This window comes from Sycon ciliatum, chromosome 1 (assembly GCF_964019385.1).
Source record: "Sycon ciliatum chromosome 1, ocSycCili1.1, whole genome shotgun sequence".
Taxonomy (NCBI): domain Eukaryota; kingdom Metazoa; phylum Porifera; class Calcarea; order Leucosolenida; family Sycettidae; genus Sycon; species Sycon ciliatum.
Window position 1 is genome coordinate 86,338,142 of NC_088643.1, and position 19,817 is coordinate 86,357,958.

Genomic DNA, 19,817 nt, shown 5'->3' on the forward strand with positions numbered 1-19,817 from the left:
GGGGGATGGATAGGAGTACCGGTTATAGCCTAATATAGGAGGCCCATTGTCGCATTGGCATTGGGTGATCGTGGATTCATGGTGCACCGGTGCTGGGACGGGAGATATGGAAATTCAGAAGTAACTGTAGTTTCACCATTGCCTGATGCTCAGCTGGGTCAGTGGATGATAGCTTTTTCTCAGTGAATCCCAGGTGCTCCTTTAGCTTTTAGCCTCCTTTAGCAAAACAAACCAGATCGATGATTAACGACACATGACCACAAATGACGACAAGACATGGATAATATTATGTCAGAGAATGGTGCAATTCCTTGTGATGCGGTAAAGAGTCAGGCACGGGTCCGCACTGGAGATAATGCGTGAATGCCACTCATCTCCGATCCGACACTACAGTCATGTAGTATGCAGATGACAATAGTGGGAATTCCCAGATTGCTAGAGTGCTCAACACCGCAAGAATGGAGCAATACCACAAAGACAGAAGAGGACAGTGAAAACCGGATAAATCATAGTTGTAACTCTGCGTTTCGTGCATGCACATAGCAAGGCTAAGGCAATCCTCCGACAACTGGCTATCACCGTCCTCTTCTGCCTTTGTAATATGCACATGCAGACGACAGCGTTAGCACAGAGAGATACGTATGTACATGTAGTATGGTGCAATGCATGATGAACAAAACAAGTCCTCAAAAAGATAATACACATATTATTATGCATAATCATATCAACCATGTAAAAAATGCACATGACTGTGAGACTGAGACCATGAAAAAGAAGATCTGAACAAAGGATGTGTTAAAGCAAAAAAAAAGAAAGAAAAAAGATCTCTGGATATCTGCCAGCAGAATTTCACTCAGAATGCAGTAAAATAACAGTGAGTAAATGCAGTATTTAAAAGACTAAACGCAATCAGGGAGTCGTACAAACCTGGAGTCGTACAAAGGTTTGTAACGACTTCCTGACACCAATAATACTTTCCTTTTATACAAGAAGTGGATAAAAAATAGGACAGATGCCAACCTAGCATGGCTGGGCAGTACAATAATCAAGGCATCAGTACCACTCGTCAAGTCAAAAGTTACAACTCATTATGAGTTTTACGAACAATTGGGTTGAGATTGTTGTCGACGAACAAGTCCTGGTGGGATACCAACTCGTCCCAGGAAACTTTAGAATTTTTATCATTGTCCACACGCCGCACAAGAGCAAGAGCACTATTGATGGAGCTCTGTGCTGAGAGAGGATCAACAAACTGCTCTAGCTCATCAGGCGTTGCCATACCATCACTGTCCACGTCAATCAGCTCAGTGAACTGGCGACGCCTTTCCTCGAGCCCGTCGCCTTCATCAAGCAAGCCTTTGGAGTTGTGAGTGCGCTTCCTGGACAAATATTCATCCTGCGTCAGTTGACCATCACCATTCTGATCTAACTCTGCAATCAGCTCCTTTACTAGCTGAGACAGTGTGACACTATTGTACTCCGGGTGACGGAATGTGAAGAACTCTCCCTCGGAAAGCTTCATATCATTATCGTTGTCTGCATTGCGCCATCGCTGCAAGTCACGTACTAGCAAGCGCTGCAAAGTACTGTTGCCCATACTGGAGCGCATCTGATCGCTAACAGGCACACGATTTCCATTCTTCACACGTTGCAGGTCTCGCCAAATAGCCTTTGACAGATGTTTGGGTGCATGGTGTTGGACATCTGATGACTTCATGTGCTGAATGTGCCGTGCATATTCATTCCATGTCAATTCCTGGTCACGGTCTCTGTCAACGTGATTGAAGTCAGCACGGTTTTTAGCCTGGGCCTCATTCATATGTTCCAATCCACGCTGGTGTATCCACTCGGCAAGCTCGGTTGAATCAAGCTGCTGATCACTATTAGCATCAGCTCTCAAGAACAGCTGCCTCAATCGCCGCATAGTACTGGATTTGCTCAGCCCGCGCATATTGCCCAGCTCCTTGCCAAAGAAAGCCTCACGGTGCATCGATGGGTTACTGTCACCGTCCCTCTCCAATGGCATGCCCACCAGGTGATCAGGTGGCAACATTTTTACCTCACTTTCCTGTTCCATCTCCTGTCTGAGTTTAGTAATATCTCTTAGCACAGCCTTCAGCTGATCCTCACCGCCATCACTCATAACATCGCTATCTTTGCTTCGGCCAATGACGTGATCTGCATTCACAGGATAGTCCTGATTATCACCATTCCCGGCGGCGTAGTTTTCTGAGTCGTGGCTATCAAGAGCATTGCCATCGCGAGAGCGTTCTCCATGTGCTGCTCGTGTGTCTTGCCGGTGGTTCAACCATTGTTCTTCTTGCTCCACTTGCCCATTGGGACCCCGTTGCTGTTCTTGGTGACCTCTCTGTGGCCTGGCTGCTGGCTGTTCAAACCGCTGTTGCTGGAGAGCAGCAGCCGGAAAATTGCCCGGCCTGCCGCCATTCGCATGCTCGCCCTCAATTCTCACATGGACTGGTGAATCAGTACCATGCATAACATTGCCTTGCATCTCAAAACCAGTCAAGGCTGGGAGATTGCCAAGCTTTTGAGGCACACCATCAGTAACATAGTCATCACGGCGTTGATGAACCATGTGGCGAGCTTGCTGGTCATCAGAATTTCCCATGTCACGCGCAGCAAATCCTTCACGGTCTTCATTGATATTTTCCTGGGGTCTCCGGTTGGCTAACCTCTCCTGACCTTCAAACTGGTGTTTTGTCTGTTCCAATCGAGACTGGTGAGAGTTCAATGGACCTCCAAACTGATCATTTTCTTGATTCAACCGAGATCTCACACCATCAGGCATTCTAACTCCATGACGAACTGGTGCATGGACCACTTCCTCTCCGTTCAAATTATCGGCAACACGAGCATCTGGATGGTGTTGAAATCTTATAGGTTCCCTGTTATTGTCATTCGTCTCAGAGTCTCTTCTGCTACGAGCAAACCTTTTCCTGCGGTTGCCAACATCATCATCAAACCTCCTTCTATGATCACTATGTTCGCCTGTGACGTGTGCGACACGATTTCTGATACCACCTGCTCTGACTTTACCATTATTACCATGTCTGAGAGGAACGGAACAGACGGCGCCAATGAAGGATGATGCTAACAGCAAGCGAACGGTGATAGTTGTCCAGCCCATCATCACTAACGCTCGATGTTCCAAGATGCTCCAAACATCGACGTGAAGCTTCGCCTTACTACTACTACTACTAGACTACAAAGACAAGTACATAATAATTATTATTGTATTCAAGCAAGTAATAGTTTCTACCGTTTTATAGAAAAATATTTTTACAAAGAAGTCGCGGTCGACCGTCGACGCGTCGTCATTCGTCGATTCGTCGATATATCGCGTCAGGCGTCATACTCACGGTCGCGTTGATCTACGCGTACGGTACGATGAAGTCCAGACCGCGGGAAAAACATGCAGCTTCAAAAACAAAAAGAAGATCTTACTTTGTCTTTCAGTTTTTCATTATTGCACCACGAATACCAGCACGTCCGTACATGTACATGACCATAAATTAATCATAATAATTATCACGACACCAGGACACCACAATCATGTACCTAGTACCTGTAGCTGTAGATCTACCTACACGTGTGTGAGTGGTAGACTCTACGTCCAGTACCAGTCTGCCTCTTCTTGGCTCGCCAATCTGAAGCAGGGAGATAGTTGAAATACCACTCTCTGATCAGTGAAGCATGTCGGAAAGAAGAAATTTCCCAGCTAACAGCAAAGATGTGGCTAAAAAAGACAACGTAGATCGTGGAACTGTAGACAGCTTTGCCTTTATGCTGGACTATCTTTCATTGAAGATTGACGACAATCTCCGCATCGTAAAGGTATTTCCCATAATTACAATGATTATGTATTTGTGTCTTACTGAATTACAGGTCAGACCTCGCTATAACGTAATCTCTGGGGGATGGGAGAAATTATGTTATAGCGAGGTTTATGTTATAGTGAGTTGGGCACACCAATATGCAATATGTATGTCAAAATGACGCTCTTCACTTACTGATTACAACTGTGCTGTTTTACATACAGGTATGATGATGACTAGCAAAGATGTGTACAGGCTTGTCAGCAAAGGGGTGACAAGAGTCATGAGAGTCATGTAGTGCGTGTACTTGTACATGTGACAAGATAATACATGTAGAGCCTATAAAAAGTAATGGGAGTAGTAAAATACCGGTATTTTACTACTCCCTGCTTCCGAGGTGGACGGCTCAGTCTCGAATTCGTCGCGAGAAGGCATGCATGCCGTGTACATAGTCATTTTCATACGAGTGTTTACGTTATGCTGAGGTCTCCGTGCGCCCGTTACCCAGCAAACAGTGCGTTATAGCGAACATTACGCTATAGCGGATTATGTTATAGCGAGGAAATTTTGTACAGAAGTGATGCGGTTTCGGCAGGGACATTCACATTTGTACGTTATAGTGAGGTTTATGTTGTAGCGGGGGTCGTTATAGCGAGGTCTGACCTGTATGTCACTTTTTCGGGAGATTTCAGTGATGTTAAGAGTACATAGAGAGTACTCTTGATCTTGGTGATGTACATGTATATGTAATTAGTCACATGACTGCCAGAAACACAAAACACAACGAAACAGAGACGGTCGAAAAATGAGTAGGCCATAATAGGGTGGTGCGCTATCAGAGTAGGGGAGGGCTACAGTCCATTTCAAAACTATAGACGCGTACCTAGGCAAAAACCGTTATGCCAGCATCTATACCACATAAAATCTGTGATCACTTTGTGCATAAATTTTTCCAAATTGGGCGTCTGTTATCCTATCCTTTAGAAACTATATGAGAGTAATTGTGGAGCGATCCTGAGCAATATTCCGAAAACTATTCTCAAAAAGTTCCAGCCAAATTTGAAATATTTCAAAAACCCTACGCGTCTATAGTTTTGAAATGCACTGTAGGGGCGTGCCATCAGGGTAAGGGGATGCTGTCCCTTCTCCCCTTAGCTAGAACCTGGATAAAGTTGAATGGTACATTGACTTTTTAGACACCCTTAGCAAAAAAAACGTTATGATTGTTGTAACGGTGTTACCGTAAGGGGGAAAATACCGAGATTTGGGTTTGACCTTTAGCAAGATGCACGCTAATTTTAGTACGCTGTTGCCATGAGTATAGCTTTTATTTTGCGCGGTACAACCATTTATGGCGCCATATACGCGATGCAAGGTGAAATGGGTACGCACTGCGCAATATTTGGCCAAAAAACGTACCGTTTGTCACAACGATAAATAACGTTTTTACGCTGCATCTTCAACGCTATTTGGGTGATCAAGGTACGAGTACCGTAAATAATAGCATTACCGTTGTTTGCTAAGGGTGTCTATTACATGACATAAGCAGTATTTTGAAATACTTTTTGGCACTATGTACTTGACTCCGACCGGTATAATTATTTTAAATGACCAATGGTTGAGATAACCTCATCTGTGTCACGTATCATTTCCCTCTCTTTGTGTAGAATGTCCCATATACTCTCGCAGGAGTTGGAGTAGTTTTGTTGCTCTGGAGAAGCAACTCGGTAAGTGCTTTTCAAGACCACTGTGAGATTGTTTGCAGCTTTCCAGTTCGTAATCCTTGGGTGATGTGCAAATTTTGATCACATGTACATGTATGCTCATTGTACTAGTGATGTGCTGTCTATTGATCTTTGTTTCCTCAGCTACGTCGCTTGAAAGGCATCAGTGCTGTGCCGCAAAGGGTATACCGTGAGAATGCACGGTTGCCAGTCAAAGTGGTGGAGGTGAATGAGACGAGTATTGGAGTTGTGCACATGCCTATGCTCTATCGTGTGTTCGGACGTGGACAGCATCATGATGAAAGTATGTGGTGCTGGTGCAGTGTATGTGACGAAGAAAAAAGCGGGGGAGGGGAGGCGACGGGGTTGCCATTGCTTTGTGTGTGACCGCGCATCTTTCTCGTTTTTTTCATGGTGCGAGTTTGTGAACTTCGAAATTTGCGATTCGGCACCTCTCACACAAATCACAAACATCACCCGTTTTCCAGTATTGACTTCAAACAAAACGATTACCAACTAAGTTCAAACCTAGAACTGGGGATGTACGCCTACTTTTTTGGGGAGTTCGAATTATCAGGATGCCACCTCTAAAATCCTTGTACTCCATCTGAATTTTCTTTCATGTTAAAACTTAAAATCCAAGTTTTGTCTTGTTCGTGTTACTGTAAGACATGTTATTAAAACGAGTCGCAAATTTAATGATTGTCCAAAATTCATAGGCTGACGAGAAGATGTGTTAACGATCTTGCAGTATTCTGCCATATCCACACACAGCATATCTGAAGCAGTACGGCCTCAACGAATCTTATTATAACGATGAAATGTCATCCGTTAAAAAGTTAGATTTGCTTCCTCGTTATAATACATGTCTTACAGTATGTGGGTTCCGCTGCCGTTGAAAGTAGCACTCCATGAAGGGGAATGGACAATGGTCTGTTGCAGATCAGAACTGTGCATCGCTTGACAACCAGCGTAGACTGGAGTGCAAAGCACACTAGAAGCACTACCGTATTTCTCCGATTATAAGTCACATTCGGCTGTAAGTCGCACCCCTGGTTTCAGATCAGTTGAGCACTACTGGTTCAGTATATTCACACTATGTAGGATGTCACGCTTGATTGTAAGTCACGCCTCCTTCTTTGCCGGCTTGAAGCTAACTCCCTTCTTTGCCGGCTTGAAGCTAACTCCCTTCTTTGCCGGCTTGAAGCTAACTGTAAAAAGGTGCTACTACAATACCTGCCGTAAAGTCGTGTATAAACGTCGTGTATAAAAGCCGCAGCTTCTATGACTTTCCTGGGGTTTTTTTGCAGGCTTCTATATGAGACAGGCTTCTATACATTACAAGACAGGTATTTCTATGTATGTCAACACTAAAACCAGGCGTATGTGCCGACAGTGTGTCTTGAAAAATCAGGCTTCTATTCAAGACAGGCTTCTCTATGAGACAGGCTTTAGAATACAAAACACTACGGTATATTACTATATTCGGGGAAATACGGTACTTCACTACATGATGCGAGTATTTGCCATCACAGGTCCTATGCGCAGAGTTTGCACACTTTTCATTTTTGGAGAAGCTGTGTGTTCTTTGTAACAGCTGAAATAGTGAGGTGGTTTAGCTTCTATGCTTGTGTGAACTGTTTGCTAATCATTTTGACTGCTTTCTGTGTCTACGTTGTTCATCCAGGCAATGTCATGCATATTCGCCTATCTGGGGTTCAATTCCCAGAACGTCTGTTTAATCTACCCCTTGACAGATCCTCATCTGGTACTAGTAACACCAGCGCGTCTGAGCCCACACCGCCTTCACCAGCAACTAGCGCTAGTAGCTCTTCGTCGTCTGAGCCAACACCATCTTCAAGGGCCACTGACTCTGCCACACCTGAACCAACATCACGATCAGTAGCCACCGACTCGGTGCCCCCTGAGCCGACACCACTGTCAGCTACCACCGACTCTGCTCTGCCTGAGCCACCAATCCGACCATCCCCTGACTCTGATAGCCCGGTTGCACCCAAGGAGTTTGTTCAACCTGCAATTCCAACTGAAACCAAGTCAAGCACTACAACGGAGGACGCAGAGAAGAAACCTTCATCCACACCAGACTCTGCTCTGCCTGAGCCACCAATCCGACCATCCCCTGACTCTGGTAGCCCGGTTGCACCCAAGGAGTTTGTTCAACCTGCACTTCCAACTGAAACCAAGTCAAACACTACAACGGAGGACGCAGAGAAGAAGCCTTCATCCACACCAGACTCTGCTCTGCCTGAGCCACCGATTCGACCATCCACGGACTCTGATAGCCCTCTTGCACCTACGGAGGACGCAGAGAAGGAGCCTTCATCCATACCAGACGTTCCCTTTCCTGCATACCGACACTCAGATGATTCATTGGATTGGTTCCACGCTAATATCCTTGGCCGGACTTTGAGAATGACGCTGCTGCAAAAGGGTGATGATCCCTTCGTTTTCCTTTATCAAAGAAAGGTTAGTATTGCTACCAAGAGTATTTAACCCCCCAAGAGTGTGCAACTCTGCATATGGGTCTCCGACGGCGAAAACTCACATCACGTGTCTCAGATACGTTCGTACTACGTGCCAACGAAGGATAGCGTGCGCGCAATCCGAATATCTGCCACGATCATGCTGGGGATTTGCATACCCGCAGTGAGTTTCTGTCAGAGAGTGCTTTTTTATTACTCCACTGCTCGCTAAAAACGGGCTGGAAACGTACAACTGCGACACTGCACCACGTGATGTGAGTTTTCGCTGGTGGCGTACCCCATAGAAAGGGTATCAGGAGTTGCACACTCGGGGGGGGGGGGGGGTTATATATTCTTGATACTACCAAGAAGGCAAGAACCTCCCCCCCCCCCCCCCCCCCGAGTTGATATGTGGGGTCTTTGATGGTGAAAATTCACATTGCGTGTTCCACATCCATTTCAATGTTCAGGTATGTTTCGTATTCTGTGCAACGACTGTCTGCATGTATATAGCCTGGATCTGCCATGAGCTGTGCTGCTTTCTGTCAGGGAGTGCCATCTTTACCAATCTTATCGCTCGCTAAAAGAACCCACGACCCCCAAGAGTACATCGAAGTACATGTACTAGTACTTTGAAGTATGCAGTTTCGAAACGTTTCCTTTTTGTGCTTGCTTTGGAGTTTGCGATTGCATCAGCCAGAGTGCATAAGGCCTGGCATAATGAAGGCAACAGCGCACCATGCAGAGCACCCACAGCCCGGAAGTCAGAGTTACACGCTAAGTACTCTTTGGGGAGGCGTGTGAACTCTTGCCATTAGATGTACATGACGTACGTTGACAAGCAGTCGCTGGAATTCTCATATCTTCCTTCCTGGTTGAATACCAAACTGTTTTTAGAGAGTTCTGTCTTACGCCTCTCTTTGTCTTTGCCTATAGTTTTCGAAATTGCGTCCAGTGTTCATAAACTATCGACTGGTGAGACTTGGCTTGGCTGAGGCTGCTCCTGTTGCAAGTCCATTTCTGATCAAGAGTGACCAGAGAAAGCTTACATCCATGATGTTGCAGGCCGAGCATGAAGCTGAGAGGAAGGCAGTTGGCATGTGGAAGGATAGCAAGCCGGCTTGGAGGAGACGCCTGCAGGCGCTTTTGTGGTGGTCACGGTGACCGTGAAGCACAGCTGGCGTAGTGCTGCTTGAGTGCGTTCTTTTGCTGTGGTCGGACGTAACAGTTTGGTTCCTTTGGTTTATTCAATGTCCTACACTGCTTTGAATTATTTTCATCGTTGTGCTTGTTCCAAAGTGGCCACTACTTTGCTTAGCTGCATGTAGGATTTTGCCTTGAGGCTCGACACGTCCTCGGTAGACCGTGCGGGTGCTATAGCGTGTTGTGTATCTGTGATGTACATTGGCTGGCGGATATCACAAAGACAGTATCCTTGTCGGAAGTCTTGGCATATTGGCAAGTGCGCATTTCGTTTTTAGTTGAGTTGAGTGTGCGTTTGCGACGGCCTTGCTTTGCTGTACTGCCTTCACCTTGGTTTAATTTTAATTTTTTCAATTTTTTATACAAGTGTAGCGTGAGGTTTTAAATCTATGATTTTGCTTTAGCTCTATAAGTCGCTGTATTTGACATATTTCCGTTATTCCCTGTACTTACCCATGACGAGAAGGTAACAAAAACGTTTGGTTACTAAATTGGCTTTACTGGACTGTGTGGATTGCGTCGGTGCTGATACTTCTTTCGATTTTTTTTATTAACGCAATGAAAAGAGTAAGTTGTTGTGCACTCAGTACAAAAACCATGAGCAGCAGATTTTGCTCATGGTTTTGTACTGAGTGCACAACTTACTCTTCTCATTGCGTTGATTTAAAATATCATTCTTATCCCCACGACTTTTTTTAAATACCGGTTTTTCTTTAAAAACACAAAACCCAGTCTCTCCAAAACTTGCAGTTGCGACTCCCTGGGGAGGCCACTACAAGTTTGACCATCGAGAATTCGCAACATCATCTCTCGACTGCATGTTACTTCCAGCCTTTTCACCGCGCTAAGATTCTTGACAGAGAATCTTCACTGCCTTCTCACAAGTACATGGATGCAACTGAAATCAGGTGCAGAAAGCCAGCAATCAGCTGTGACAGTGGATGGAGATTTGGGGCTTTGAAGTGATGCCCTCTTGCACGAAAAATTTAGTATTCCCTGGTGCACGCCCACAGATTTTCTCTTATACCGGTATGTAGCAATTTCACTAGCAACGACAGCAGACAAGATCTGAATGAAACAGATCAACACTAGCACCGTATAACTGCTTAATCCACACAATTGGCGAAGGCATATGGATCGAACCCCCAATGCACACCTCGTCTACACCACACGGAGCATACCGGGACAGCCAAGACGGTTGTCTGTGTATACCCTACACTTGCTGTGGTAACCAGTATAAACAGCACACTGCTTTGCTGTCCCCGGGGAAATTTGCAATTCCGCGGCCGCGTTTTTTTCCGCGTTTTTTGCGATTTTTTAAAAGACCGCGTTTTCCGCGATTTTTCCGCGTTTTTTGAACTTTTTTGTTGCACTACACGTACACACAGTGCACTGTTCGGTCAGCAACGTCTCATCGTGGCGGCTTTTTACTCAAATATGACGAGTGTTTACACCACAGACTTGTAACTGATTGATTTCACTACATATTCACTGAAAATTGCCGCACATCAATATTATTTACCGCATATTTACCGCAAATTCACCGCAAATTATGCCATATTATGCCGCGTTTTTTTGCGATTTTTTTCCGCAATTTTCCCCGGGGACAGGCTTTGATAGCAGACACTGTCACTAGATGCATTGCGGTGAAATTGGAGTTACTTTATCAGCCAGCCTCGGCAATTGAGTACAAGTACTTTGAACCCGAACCAATAGATATACCAACAACCTCAGGCATGAAAGCTATAATAGTAACGGCACTGGATTGTGGAGCCGAAACTAGTCCAACTTCCAAATGCGTAGGGAGTTTTAAAAGGTAGCTTTCCGACACACACGCACGCACACACACGGGTCTTCCCGGGAGAGGGGAGAGAGACTCAAAAGAATCTTGGAAAGAGGATTCAATTGGCTAGTGAACAGGTCAACGGACGACACCCGCTGAAATCCACAACTATGGGTGGACCTGGAAATGATCCCACTTATGGGCTCACCACACCTCAGTAAGTGGGTGAGGACAAGGTGCAGAAAAATGATTGAAGGCATCAGGGTATCCGTCCCGGGATCCAACTGCAGTTACCCAGTGAAGGTAATACTTGCTACTAGTGTGGGTGGCTAAGTCAGAGTGGATCTGATAATAATTATTATAAGCTTCACTATACCATTGACTACACAAGAGCCAAAAGCATTCCATGCGTAACAGGTAAAAAAGTAAAATGAAACCTGGAACTAACAAAGGTGGCAGCAAGAGTCCATAAACAAGAGTATGCAACTGTGATCTCTTTTCTATGGGCCAGATGCGCGGCGCGCTGCCTTCATTACATCATTCAGCTGCAGTCCGCGCACTGCGGAAAATCAAACACCGCACTTTCCCTCTGGTTTGAAATGAACTTTCGTACGGAACTGGAGTTCACGTGCCGAAATTTAGAGATCGCATAGGTACTGGAAGGAATCGTGCAAAAACGGATGGGCTCGTACGAGAAATTGTGGGTTTGAGTGCATGCTTTCAGAGCGTGATGAAGGCAGTGCGCCGCGCACTGACCCATAACCGGAGTTGCATACTCTTGTTTATGCACTCTTGGTGGCAGGTACAACATTACACCACATGCAGCCGAGCACGTTAGCAACAGACCCAACACTATCTGGCACACACATGCACACACACGCACGCACATCAAGCAGCACCAGCAGACGCACAACTACAGAATAAAGTATGTTTTCCTATTTGCCTATACTGGCTCATGAAATCTTGGCATGCGTAAGGACTATTTTCATTTGCGAACAGAATATTTCAATTTTATGTAATATATGGATCAATTATGCTCGACAGGCTGCAAAAAGCGAAGAAAAAAACTTAAAAAAGAATGCTGTGGTTGAAGCTGGTGAAACTTACAAAACGAAGGGAAGGGATGGGGAAATTAAACAAGGATAGATGGATAATCTTTCAAAACATACACAGAGTAAAGAGGACAATGACACTCCACACAAGGACGATAGGACTGAGGAAAAGATGAGCAGGAGGATGAGAGGAAACGAGTGAGAACAACAACTACAACAACAAACAAAATCTGAACGAGAACACAGGATCACATCTTACAAGTCGTCGTCTCCTGCTCCCGCTGCTGTTGCTGCTTCCTCTTTCTCTTTCTGCTCAGCAGCATCATCTCTGGCCATCTTTTCAGATGGAGTGTCAGGGGCAGGTCGATCTTTGCTCTGCAGGGCGGCAAGCTCCCGTCGCTCCTTACGAATTGACCGTAGATCTCCCTTGCGCCACAGCGTAATCTCCTACAGGTTGAGATGCGTGCAAGAGCACAAAGAAGACAGATAGCAACAATCACCATTCTAGGCTCGCGTAGGACAAAGCTTGCATCTCTACGTTACGTTTGCTTTCTCGCATTGGACTTTCCCTAACCTTGAGCCAAGCTGTAAGATTGTTGGTTTTCACATTGGAGATGTGTCCGGGCTAGGTGAAGGTTATTCATGGAATGCCTCAGTACTCTCAGTCAGTTTCATGCCCAGCAGTAGCACTATCTGACTGTATGCATGTACTTCAGTCTGATCTAGTTACATCCGTGGGCACCTAGTTATTAGACAAATTACTGTTATTACGGATGCTGGTAGGTTAAAGCCAAATTTCCACTTCTATGGGACACCACCAACCCATGATCAAGCGTCAGATGCAACTCCTAAACAGCGAGGAGAATAGATCAGGTCCTCTAACTAGACGCTGAAATCCAATTTTCTGCACCACATGCAAGTTCTCAATTGACTGCAAGCCGCAGCACAGATGGAAAATCCATCTGCTTCCAAGCATGACTTGATCTTGACACCCCTCGGTTTCCATTATGGTCTTAGAGCAAGGCACTGTGCCTGCCTGACTGCGGTTGGTTCTCCCTCTTATTATATTATACATTCGAAGCTCGGACGTTGAGCCAATAGTACTGAGACATTCGACGATCTGCCACCTAGCTCCAACACATCTCCGAAGCGCTAACCAACAGCCTTCCAACTTGGAAGGTTCTAGGACACCAAAGTGGGGAAGGTAAGCGCAATGAAAATGAGTACAAGCTAAAGTCCTCCGGGAACAAAGAATGTCGACTGTTACTGGACGATGACGAGATGAGTAAGATACTTGACAAAGCGGTCTAGCTACAATTCGAAGCAGCAAATGTGTTGGAGCTAGGCGTCAGGCCGTCAAATATCTCAGTTCTCTGTCCGTTTTGCGCCTAGTTGTTCCACTTTATGACTGTATATACACGTAGTATCTAGTTACAGTGGTGGACAGCTACTCTTAACTCGTATCCATATGTCCCTTTCCTTTCTATATTCTATATTTTATGATTATCACTGGCTCACCATCAGAGTTCAAATCAGCACACCTGATGATAAACTTGTTTTATATTTAAAACAAATGCTCAAAGGGAAAACCCGACAAAAAAAGACATGCCACAATGACTTTCTATCACTTGACAAGCACAACCAATAAGTACAAACAGTACAGAATAAAATCACGGGTCTCTCGTACCTGCTGCTTGAAATACCGCCGTTCCTCTTCATCTACCAGCACAAGGTTGAGATAGTAGCGTGTGCTGAACTTCCGACACACCTCTCGCATTGTCGGCGTCAGGTCATAACCGGAGAGGAACAAGCGGATTGGAATCGACTCGCCTGAGGAACACAACAGTTGATACGAGAATGCAAACATGCAGCATGGCATAGGTTTTCTTTCCGGTATTGCTAAAACAGATTCTTGATTCCAGATTGTTGAAGAGCGCACCCACCAGAAATGTGATTATTAACAGCGCGTGCAGGAGAGAGTATAGCATGGTGGTCTATAGCCTTTCTGTCGCAGTAATACACTCCAGAATGTCATTGCATCAAACAAATCCTCAAACACGACTGAAGTGAAAAGGTGCAAGTTTCCATAGAATTTTCGGAATTGAGCCTTCCAGCTCTGCCTAATGCCTGGAGCACAGTGCACAGAGTCAGTAGATGCTAGTAGAGGTGTGTGTGTGTGCATGGTAACTTGCAGAAAGCAAACATACCTCGAACAGGTGCACCATCCATAATTTCATACTTGGCGATCGTTTCATTCTCGTTGTAGGTGTTTGCTGGTCCTGCCACAGAACAATGAAAGAGTGAATTAGTCAGAGTGTCATAAGTTCATAATTAACCCATGCTCTAAGCGTCCTAGAACCCAATTCGGAAAAAGCTGTACGACATTATCTAGTTGAGCTCGGCGAAATCCGACCCAAAGTGCATATTCCCCCCCCCCCCTCAACTTCAGGGCTGGTATTTGGGATCACAAAACGGCAAACACGTCAGAGGCCATCTTGAATCACTCTACGTCATCAGATACCCGCACGTGATGCGGGGCCGCGAGATCGCGACTGTGCAAAAGTGTACTTGCCAGTGCAGTCTTTGACCTAGCTGCAAGAGCAAGTGCTAGTTTTTTTTATTTTTTGGTGGTGCTTGAACTAGTTCGAACTGCTTCCCTTCGACTTTCTTTGACAGAGCGGGTGCTGTTAGGGTTTCCTGTTGTCAGTTTGTATCCACCACCGGTCTTGTATGTCAGTGCTTGTACAAGGAGGTGTTCAGTAGTTATTTTCAGTCCGCGCCATGGGTCGCATCCAGGGTAGGAAAAAGTCGCACTCTGACCGGCTTGATTATCCCGAGTCGAGAAAGAAGCGAACTAGTGGCCAGTTCGGCTCAGTATCATGGCCAGCTGGACGTAGATCAGATCGCCCAGAGGTCGAATAAACCGACAGTAGTCCTGAAATCCTTACCTCGCAGAACATTGACGATGTGGAGCGCGGTGTTCAAGAACAAGGAACCATGGTAATAATTGGATTCGCTCCAGAAAATTATTCTCGTGGTTCCCGGTTCCTTTCCCATGACTCTAATATTTCCTATGGTCTGGATACGTGCATCACGCTGAAGCCTAGATGAATCAGATTGTAAGTCAGTCTTCTCTCTAGCTCAAGATTTTGCGAACATGTTATCAGTGAACAATAAAAGCAAAGGACACAGTGCAACAAATGGAAAATGCACGTCTCCTTTTCCTTGCCGTGCGCACTGCACTGTCACAGTCTGCAGTTCTGACTGGAAGGTGTCTTCCGTTTGTGAAAGAACCAGCGCAGATCGCGCGTGGCGCGGCGTCCTTCAAAACGACACAAGTGAGCTCCGCATGAGCCGATTTTGACAATCGATGGCTCAAAATTTTCAGTAGGAGATGCTCCATACTTTGACCGAAGCGAATTTCGCCAAAACGATCCTAGAGGTGGGACACGTTTACCGAGTTTGAGGGTGTTATTTGAGGTCCAAATTGCGAAAATCAAAAAATCCTTCGGTGAATCCCTTTGCCCGCATCTGAACTCGGTGCCTGCAAAATCTCAGCCTGCTAGAGAGAACTGTGGCTCACTTGCGTGGATTTGAACAGGCCAGAGTCGACGCGAAGTACGGCAAGATTCCCTGTACACAGCATGGTGGGGCACATGTCACGTGAACCAAAATGGCGCCCACGTGTTTCTGTACAAGTACTAGCCCTGAACTTGCACGGCCCTTGATGCCCTGTGTGTACTTGGAAGTAGTACGAATGTGATTGGACGTACACAGTCATGTAACAGGGCACCAGTTTCGTACTTGGGGTCTGGTTTCAGTGAGCGCATCTGTACAATGGAGCCCAGAAGGACTCTTGATTCTGAACCTTTGCCAATGTGTAGCAGTCCAGCACACAAGAGTACCGCTGTCCACAAGTGCAACACTGACTACAAGAATAGATTAAAAAGCCAATCGAAGAAGATCGACCAGCAGCACAAAATACGGATGAATTTGTGATGAGAACAGCTAATACCACTAACCGGAGCCAGTTGTTTCTCTCTTAATAATTGCCAGCTCCATGTGCTTGATCTTGATCCGCACAAGGAGGAAGTAGATCTTGCCAACAATGACATCTCGTAGGTGATACCTGAACAAGCATGAGCAAAAACAAATAACAAGGGAGAATTATGGTGAAAAAGGAGGACAAAATGTTACGAGTTATGACTAACTGTCCACCAACGTAACCAGATCTTTTTCACCATAATTTAATTGGCTCAACATCCGAGTTTTAAGAGAGAATTAGCTTATCAATATTCTGAGGGACACCTCGTATGTGTGAACTGCAGTGCTTATTCGAGTGTAGGCAAGTTGTCTATGAATGAATCATGAATTAGCTTTTGGGGAGAAAAAAAAGAAGGTAATTTCGTTACCAAGAAGAATACACAACAAACACATGACACTTCACAGGGTCAGGAAAATACGTAGGTACACTCAAAGAAACACAGGCACATGCTCGTAGATATCAAGTCCTCATGTATCTTTTCCCACAGTTGCTATCACACAAGGAAAGTAAAAATAACTTACTTCGACTTGTTGTATTCAAATTCAATGTGGAGGCAATCTTCAATACCAACTTCCATTTTGATACTGGAAAAGGAGAAAAGAAGGAGAGAACGTGAACAGATAGGTAAACCTTGGGGACTCTATGAAAAAATCAATCCCCCGCACAGGAATCATTACACTACACACAAGAGCGCAAATGCACAGAGACAGAAGGCCTTCCAGTGATGATAGTACAGACGCCAAACATATCCCATTGTTCACAGTGTGAAGCCCCTCTACATCTTGGGCCGTCAAAGCAACATCGCAGTGGATGTTCATACAACAGCCCGAGTTACAGTTTTTTTGCAAAGAATATCAACCACCAGCTTTTACCTGTTGTTGATTTCTGGGAAAGATGACAGTGTATGTACTGCTACATCCATCTCCTTGACAATGTCTGATAACCGCTTGACAACCGTCACGCGAATGAAGTACCTGAACACGAAGGAGAAAGACGACAACGAATGCACATAGATAGGAAGAGTCGTGACACTTACTGGAAGTGCAGAAAACGAAAACTACCACAACAGTGCTATGGAGAGAAAGAAAGAACGAGAGAGAGAGAAAGAGAGAGAGAGAGAAAAACAGACAGAGAAAGAGAGAAAGACAGAGACAGACAGGCAGACAAACAGAGAGAGAGAGAGAAACTACATTTATAAAGACAGATATAAGTCTCCCAAATGAGGACTGTTAACAAGAAGGTTGTCAGTTTAGAAATTTGGAGCGGATGGAGAAAATGCGTAGAAACGTTGCAATGGGGTGAAGGAGAGAGAGAGAGAGAGAGAGAGAGAGAGAGAGAGAGAGAGCGAGAGAGAGAGAGAGAGAGAGAGCTAGAGAGAGCTAGAGAGAGCTAGAGCTAGAGAGAGAGAGAGAGAGAGAGAGAGAGAGAGAGAGAAACAGACAGAGAAAGAGAGAAAGACAGAGACAGACAGGCAGACAAACAGAGAGAGAGAGAGAGAGAAACTACATTTATAAAGACAGATATAAGTCTCCCAAATGAGGACTGTTAGGAAGAAGGTTGTCAGTTTAGAAATTTGGAGCGGATGGAGAAAATGCGTAGAAACGTTGCAATGGGGTGAAGGAGAGAGAGAGAGAGAGAGAGAGAGAGAGAGAGAGAGAGAGAGAGAGAGAGAGCTAGAGAGAGCTAGAGCTAGAGCTAGAGCTAGAGAGAGCTAGAGAGAGCTAGAGCTAGAGCTAGAGAGAGAGAGAGCTAGAGAGAGAGAGAGAGAGAGAGAGAGAGAGAGAGAGAGAGAGAGAGAGAGAGAGAGAGAGAGGGAAGGAGGGAGAGAGACAGAGAGAGGGAGAGAGAGAGAGAGAGAGAGAGAGAGCTAGAGAGAGAGCTAGAGAGAGCTAGAGAGAGCTAGAGAGAGCTAGAGAGAGAGAGAGAGAGAGAGAGAGAGAGAGAGAGAGAGAGAGAGAGAGAGAGAGAGAGAGAGAGAGAGAGAGAGAGAGAGAGAGCTAGAGAGAGCTAGAGAGAGCTAGAGAGAGCTAGAGAGAGCTAGAGAGAGCTAGAGAGAGAGAGAGAGAGAGAGAGAGAGAGAGAGAGAGAGAGAGAGAGAGAGAGAGAGAGAGGGAAGGAGGGAGAGAGAGAGAGAGAGAGAGAGAGAGAGAGAGAGAGACAGACAGAGAGAGACAGAGAGAGAGACAGAGGGAGAGAGACAGACATAGATAGAGAAGGTCTTCTTGCGAACTGCGCACTTCAACCAGGGTTCAAAACTTAGGTGTAGGTGTGCTCAATGTGCTCAGTGTTCAATGAAATCCAGGCTCCTGAATAAGTCAGTGGTCTGCAGCAGTCCACAACATTGGGTATTGCCTGGTTCACGAGGCCGGATTTCATTGAGCAGCAGCGTACACGCATAGGTCGAGTCATGACCATACATAACCACATTTACCAAAGAAAGCTATGTATCAACTGGCATCATGTACATGTATTATCCACTGCAAATTCCGCATGGCCTCATCCACTAAGGAGAGGAGACTCAAACTATATTGGATGATGTACATGTATGTGTAGTAGAATAACTGGACCTAACTAGGCGGATTCTAGCAACTTGCTGCACCGCCCCACATCTTACAACACACAGCACGCGGCGGCAAGGGCTACTGACCTAAGCTGCACATTGGCACCAGTGTATGATTCGTGTGGCTTTTCTACGTGCAGGAACTCAAATGGGTACACACAATTCTTGGCCAGCTCTCCGGGACCAGCTAATTCCTTGACCACCGATGTGAATTCATGGTGGTTGCCACGATCATAGAATAGCTCTGCGGAACAAAACCAAAAGGGAAATGGAAGAAAAAGCCAGTGTAATCCTTGGTCAAACTCACTCACAACATGTACTAAGAATGGGCACAAGTTATTAGCCCACCAATGTACTAGTAATCAGCTTGCTTCATAATAATTATGCGTCCTACCCCGTCATTTTCACGTTGCACCAAATCTATTCATTTTAGTATTTCCTTGTTTTAAATAATTTAATTGTGCACTTCAGTTATCATCTCAGTGAAGCAAGAAAGTAAAACACATGATCTTACCGATCTGGCCGATGAACTCCACGCGAATACCCATATGATCTAGCTTCTTTCCAGGCTTCAGTAGAACATGTACCTAGCCACAGGAACAAACAGTGACTTCACTCAGTAACTCAGTTTCGCTACCGATCAAGATATTCCAACTACTTGTAGAGTAAGTACCTTCCCGGACACCGTCTCTCCATCATAGTAAAGAAACAGCTTTTCTTTCTTGCCCTCTTCATTGCGAACATCTACCTGTTTGCGCTTCTCGGCATCGGATAGTTCTACATTTATCTCCGCCGACTGGCCAAATCCAAAGAAACTCTACAATGATGAAGAAAATAAGAGAAATGGAGAAAACGAGTAGCTAGCTACAGTTCAAATTGCCAGGGTCCTTCTTACTGCTTTGGAAGCTCACCATTCTAGGTGGAGGGGGATAACCTGCTGACCATAAGAGCAACAGAATCCTTTACACGGCTCACTACTTCAAACAAGTCAAAGATTGCAAACGATAATTTTAGTGAACATTGAAAAGTAACTTGAGTCAGTTTCCCGCATCAAGCAGTACAGACGACCATGCATAGACCTCCTGAACGGGATCGGTAGCTAGCTGGAGACGACCTCCTTTGCGAAGTCTG

General features: G+C 45.4%; 3 protein-coding genes across 3 annotated transcripts; 1 reads left to right on the forward strand and 2 right to left on the reverse strand.

The window, feature by feature from the left end:
- Positions 1–409: 409 nt before the first annotated feature.
- Positions 410–3,210, reverse strand: LOC135806090 (uncharacterized). Its single transcript, XM_065320235.1, has one exon. It carries the CDS (start codon positions 3,149–3,151, stop codon positions 1,079–1,081), a length of 2,073 nt encoding a protein of 690 aa, XP_065176307.1. The 5' UTR covers positions 3,152–3,210; the 3' UTR covers positions 410–1,078.
- A 385-nt stretch (positions 3,211–3,595) lies between these two features.
- LOC135806092 (uncharacterized) lies at positions 3,596–9,737 on the forward strand. The gene is made up of 5 exons (XM_065320237.1): positions 3,596–3,855; positions 5,504–5,563; positions 5,705–5,864; positions 7,248–8,047; positions 8,980–9,737. The coding sequence occupies exons 1-5, from the start codon at positions 3,715–3,717 to the stop codon at positions 9,205–9,207; spliced, it is 1,389 nt and encodes a 462-aa protein (XP_065176309.1). The 5' UTR covers positions 3,596–3,714; the 3' UTR covers positions 9,208–9,737.
- A 2,206-nt stretch (positions 9,738–11,943) lies between these two features.
- LOC135806094 (vacuolar protein sorting-associated protein 26B-like) lies at positions 11,944–19,752 on the reverse strand. The gene is made up of 10 exons (XM_065320239.1): positions 19,598–19,752; positions 19,360–19,503; positions 19,201–19,273; positions 18,774–18,930; positions 16,999–17,100; positions 16,648–16,710; positions 16,104–16,210; positions 14,289–14,360; positions 13,769–13,911; positions 11,944–12,528 (listed from the first exon to the last, which is right to left on the reverse strand). The coding sequence occupies exons 1-10, from the start codon at positions 19,598–19,600 to the stop codon at positions 12,337–12,339; spliced, it is 1,056 nt and encodes a 351-aa protein (XP_065176311.1). The 5' UTR covers positions 19,601–19,752; the 3' UTR covers positions 11,944–12,336.
- Positions 19,753–19,817: the final 65 nt, after the last annotated feature.